At 22.4% G+C, this 6,000-nt stretch overlaps 1 protein-coding gene across 1 annotated transcript in view; it reads right to left on the bottom strand.

Moving 5' to 3' along the window:
• The window catches only part of LOC141289415 (integrin beta-8-like), a 39,287-nt gene continuing 33,287 nt past the window's right edge, over positions 1-6,000 (bottom strand). Inside the window, exons 10-11 of the mRNA XM_073821513.1 lie at positions 1,903-2,257; positions 1-227 (exon numbers count right to left, since the gene is read on the bottom strand). Of these exons, the coding sequence (XP_073677614.1) occupies positions 1-227; positions 1,903-2,257 (582 nt within the window). The remainder of the gene's footprint in view (positions 228-1,902; positions 2,258-6,000) is intronic.

Below are 6,000 nucleotides of genomic sequence, written 5' to 3'. Positions count from 1 at the left end.
TTACCAGTGTGATTGACAGGAGTTGTAGCAGATGGGGCATTTCTCACAGAAGGCTCCAGATCGCCGGCTGTCGTCACACACGCACTTGCCGCACACACACTTCCCCCAGCCACTGCAGATCAAGCCGTCGTCTGACACGCAGCTCTCGGTGGAGACGGGACAGTCGCAGGCCTCGCCCGTCCAGCCAGGAAGACACACACATTCACCTGAAACACACCGGCCGTGTCCTGAAACGGGAAAAAGAAAACAAAAACACATGCATTTATAGAAATGTGTCCATGCGAGACATTTCTCTGTTATTTAAAGCAATACACATTATTTATAATAAAATGAGTACTTTTTATTTGTAAGCTGATAGATATTACGGAATGATCATTTAATATATATTTACCATAAAAAATACAATTAAAACAAATTTACATTTACAACTATTATATTAACAATGTTATATTTCAGCCAAAATGGAAATGATCAAATTATTCAATATAGAAAATCTTTTTAAATTCCAAATGTAGTTGTCAAATTTAATATATAAAATTAAAAAAAGAATATTTATCCATGCACACACAAATGACAATACATTTCAAAAGTTTATATTATAACTTTAATTATATTTACAACTTTATATTTGATCAAAAATGTTTTATTATATTTACAATTTTATCAAAACATCTAATGAATTTCACATTTTTTTAAATTCCAAATATTAATATTTAATATATTAAAATACTTAAATATGTAAAAATGATACATATTTTAGAAAAAAAGATATTTAAATTATTTTTAAAAAATCAATTATATAAACATTGTACATATTTTAGAAAATAAATTTATATTTAGATTTTAACCTAATAATATCAACTGAATATTTCACTTTTTTTATTTCACTTATTAATATTTAATGTAATTATATAATAAAATACATAAAAAACTATTGAATTCTAAATTATTTTATTAATTATATATATATATCTACATTATACTTATTTTAGAAAAAACATATAATTTTAAATAATTATAATTTATTTAATATAATTATATATTAAAATACATAAAAAACTACAGAATTCTAAATGATATAATTTTATTAATGTCTATACATTATACATATTTTAGAAATTTAAAAAAATTAAATTTAAATCTTATTATGATTACAATTTTATATTGTAACCTAATAATATCAAATAAATATTTACCATTATTTTTTAAAATTCCACATTTTAATATTTAATGTAATTATATATTGAACTACATAAAAAAACATTAAATTATATTATTTTATTAATTATATATACATTATACATATTTTTGAAAAAAAAAAAAGTAATTCTAAAACATATTATATTTACAATTTTATATTTTAACTTAATATCAAATTAATTTAAAATTTTTTTAATTCCACATACTGATATTTAATATTTATTATTAAAATACATAATGTAAAAATTATCAATAACTTAATTAGTTTATTATAATTTAATATTTAATTATTAATAACAACTATATATCCACATATACACATTATAGAAAAATAAAAAAATACATTTAAAAAGATTACTATAAATCTTAAATTTACAATTTATTATTTTACTCGTCAAATGAGTATTTAACACATAGAAAAATATATATATTTAACAAGTTTTATTATAAAACTTATTATTTATGAGTATTTCACTCTTTCAAAATTCTAAATATTAATATTTGATGCAGTAATATATTAAAATACCTAATTTTAAAAAATACTTTAATACATTACAAATTTATTATTAATTTGTTTCATATATTTTTCCAGATATTTTTATAATATATTTAAAAACAAAAACAAAAACCTACCCACATTTACACACATTTATTATTATTATTTTTTTAGTTGGTCACTCCCAGTTCAGACAGTAAACTTACCTCCACACACCAGGCCCTTCACATACGGACAGGAAAAGTCGTCCATCTCGCAGAACTTCCCGTAGATGTTTCCCAATCTGCTGGAGTCGCACACACACGTCCCGCATTTACAGACTCCTCTCCCGCTGCAGACGGCTCCGCTTCTGTCCGCTCTACAGGCGTCCGTCTCGGCGGGACAGGCCGAGGGATCGTCATCATGACAGCGGCCCGTCTCTGTGCAGCTACACCCACAGATCTGACGGATCCGTACGCTGACCGACTCGTTAAACCCCACCGGCCTGACCGTCATCAGAACGTCCCGATCGCCGCCGTCCGCCGAACACCAGCTCATTCCTACAGTCACCTTGAAGAACACCTTCAACAAAAACCACACAACAAAACCACTGATGCACGCAGCAGATAAAGACTGAAAACAGGAGTTTTGCTTGTAAAATATCTCATTCTGAAACTTGAAACCAAGACTGCATTTATCTGATTAAAAATACAGTAAAAACTGTCAAATTGTAAAATATTACTGTTTAAAATAGCTGCTTTCTATGTGAATATGTGGTGTTTATTATTTTAAATTATTGAAGTATTTATTAACATTTATTAATATTTAAAATAACTGTTTTTTTTCCATTTGATTAGTTTTATTTAATATTTTTTATTTAGCTTTTTATTGTTATTTCAGATTTATTTAATGTTAGTACTTTATTTTATTTTATGTTATTATTTTATTTTATTCCTTTTATTTCAAATTTATTTTTTGGTTGTATTATATTTAGCTTTATTTTTATTTAATTTATTTTTTTCTAATTTTCAATTACTTTTTTAAATCTAATATTCATTTATTTTTTTTGGTCCTATTATATTTATTTTTAATTTAATTTAATTTAATTTAGTTATTTTTAATTTTCAATTTTTTTTTTTATCTAATATTTATTTATTTTTTGGTTCTATTATATTTAGCTTGATTTTTATTTTATTTTATTTTATTTTAATGTAATTTAATTTAATTTTCTTATTTCTAATTTTCAATTAAGTTTTTATTTAATCCAATATGCATTTATTTTTCAGATCTATTATATTTATTTTTATTTTTATTTAATTTAATTTAATTTTGTTATTAATTTATTTTTTGGTTCGAATTTATTTAGCTTTATTTTTATTTAGTTTATTTTTCGGTTCTATTATATTTAGCTTTTTTAATTTAATTTGATTTAATTTCAATTTAATTTAATTTTGTATTTCTAATTTTCAATAAAGTTTTGTAAAATCTAATATTCATGCATTTTTCAGTTCTATTATATTTAGCTTTATTTTATTTTAATTTAATTGCGTTATATCGAATTTTTAATTAAGTTTTTTTTTCATTTAATATTTATTTCTTTTTTTTCGGTTTATTATATTTAGCTTTATTTTAAATTAAATTAAATTAATTTATTTTAATTTTGGTATTTTTTTAATTTTTCAATTAAGTTTTTTAAAATCTAACATCAATTTATTTTTTGGTTCTATTATATTTATATTTATCTACACTTTAATGTAATTTCATTTAAATTTCTCATTTACAATTTAAGTTTTAGTTATTTTAATATTCATAGCATAACATAACATTTCTTAAAATAAAGTAAAAGTATATGTACTACTTCTATGTTACAGATACTGGTGAACTTGAACTTTGTATAAAATAAAATTAAATAAGTAAAATAATAAAACACTACTTATGTTATTTCTCATTTACAATTTAAGTTGTTTAATCTAATATTACTTTATTTTTCAGTTGTATTATATTTAGCCTTTATTTTATTTTATTTTGTTATTTTTAATTTTCAATTTAGGTTTCTTTAATTTGTTAATTTTCAATTTAGGTCATTTATTTTTCAGTTTTACTATATTTAGCTTAATTTTTATTTAATTGTATTTCATTTTTATTTAATTCATTTAATTTAGTACTTTCTGATTTTCAATTACAACTTGTAAGTCTATTTGTTTTTGTAATATTTACATTTTTCGATTATATATATTAAACTTTAATTTATTTCTATTTGACTTTTAGTTTGATTCATTTTAGTACTTTAGTATAGCCAGCTAAACATTTATAATTTCAAATTAAATTTTGTTTTTGTTATTTTTTTTCTCTTCTATTTATTTAGCTTTAATTTATTTATATATCAGTTTTAGTTTTATTAATATTAGACTCTTTTTTTTTACAACATATTTTAATTTTCAAGTCTAAAATAAATCTAATTTTCAAATTTTCCATTTAATATTTTTTATTTCACCTTTATTTCAGTTATCAAAATTATTTTTAATTAGTTAACAAAAACAACACTAATCTGCATGTTTTTCTTTTGTGGAACATGAAAGTTTTTATTTTTATTTTTATGTTTTGAAAGTATGTTTGTAACATTATAAATGTCTTTACTGTCACTTTTAATCAATTTAATGCATCTTTGATGAATACAATTATTAATTTCTTTAAAAAAAAAGACCCAACTTTTGAATTGTACTGTATATAAAATTAGATGTATTTTTTAAATTGCATTAAAAAATGTATTTGTGCAAACCCCACCACCATGAAGCAAGGCCGTTCTCGCATTTTCTTCAGAAAATGCCGAAATCTATTTCTAGCTGTGGTGCAACAGAATTATATTTTGGTTTGTGGTCTCTCTGCTATGTTCCTAATGTGCTGGATATTTCAACACGGGTCACATGATCATATAAAACAGCTTATAAATTTGTGGCATTATAAACAGTGCATTGCAGAGTAATTACTTCCATTAGCTTGTACTCTATTTTCTCACGGGGACGCGGCAGTGGAATAAAAGAAACCCGAGATACATTAAACCTTTACTTTAAAAATCTCCAAGGCATGTTTTATCTCAAATGGATGGTTCAATAAAGACTATTATATCATCATTTGCTCACCCTTATATCATCAATTATATCATCATCTGCTCAAACAACATATGATATTATGATATGAGGAGATTCTTACAAGACAGCCTTTTTTCCATGCAACAAATGTAAAAAAAAAAAAAAAAGTACAAAGAAAATATGAAAATATTATTGCAACCTAAAATAACTGTTTCTATGTGAATATACCTTAAAATGTCATTTATTCCTGTGATCAAAACTGAATTATTATCATTACTCCAGTCTTCACTTCAGAAATCATTCTAATATGCTGATTTGCTGCTCAAGAAACATTTCTTGAAATAAAAAAAAATAAAAAGTACATGCACTACTTCTGTTACAGATACTGGTGAACTTAAACTTTGTATAAAATAAAATAAGTAAATCAAAAAATAAAACACTACTTTTATGTTACAGCCACTAGTCACCACAAATTTACATTGTATTGTATTTACATTTATATAAAATAAAATAAAAATTCCACCAATTGTCACCATGAACTTAAATTGTATAAAATAAAAAAATAAATAAAATAAAATACTACTTTTATGTTACAGCCACTGATCACCATGAACTTACATTGTTAAAAAAAAAAAAATTTATAAAAATAAATAAATAAATAAAATAAGTATATAGACTACTTATGTTATAGCCATTGGTCACCATGAACTTACATTGTATAAAAAAAATTAAAATAAATCAATAAATTAGTATTTGTACTACTTTTATGTTAGGGCCTCTGAACAAAATAAAAAAATAAAAAAAGTATATGTGCTACTTACATTGTATCAAATAAAAAAATAAAATAAAATAAAATACTACTTGTGTGTTACAGCCACTGGTCACCATGAACTTACATTGTAAAAAAAAAAATTAATCAAAATAAATAAATAAATGTTAAATAAATAAATAAATAAAATAATATTTGTACTACTTACATTGTATCAAATAAAAAAATAAAATACTACTTGTATGTTACAGCCACTGAACTTACATTATTTAAATAAATAAATAAATTAAATTAGCGTCGTTTAAACAAACAAACAAACAAACAAACAAACAAACAAACAAACAAATAAATAAATAAATAAATAAAATAAAATAAGTATATGGACTACTTCTATGTTACAGCCACTGGTCAACATGAACTTACATTGTATAAAATAAAATAAAAATGAATAAAATGAAAAATAAAAA

Source organism: Garra rufa, chromosome 17 (assembly GCF_049309525.1).
Source record: "Garra rufa chromosome 17, GarRuf1.0, whole genome shotgun sequence".
NCBI classification, from domain to species: Eukaryota; Metazoa; Chordata; class Actinopteri; order Cypriniformes; family Cyprinidae; genus Garra; species Garra rufa.
This window is presented reverse-complemented; position numbering and strand designations above follow the sequence as displayed.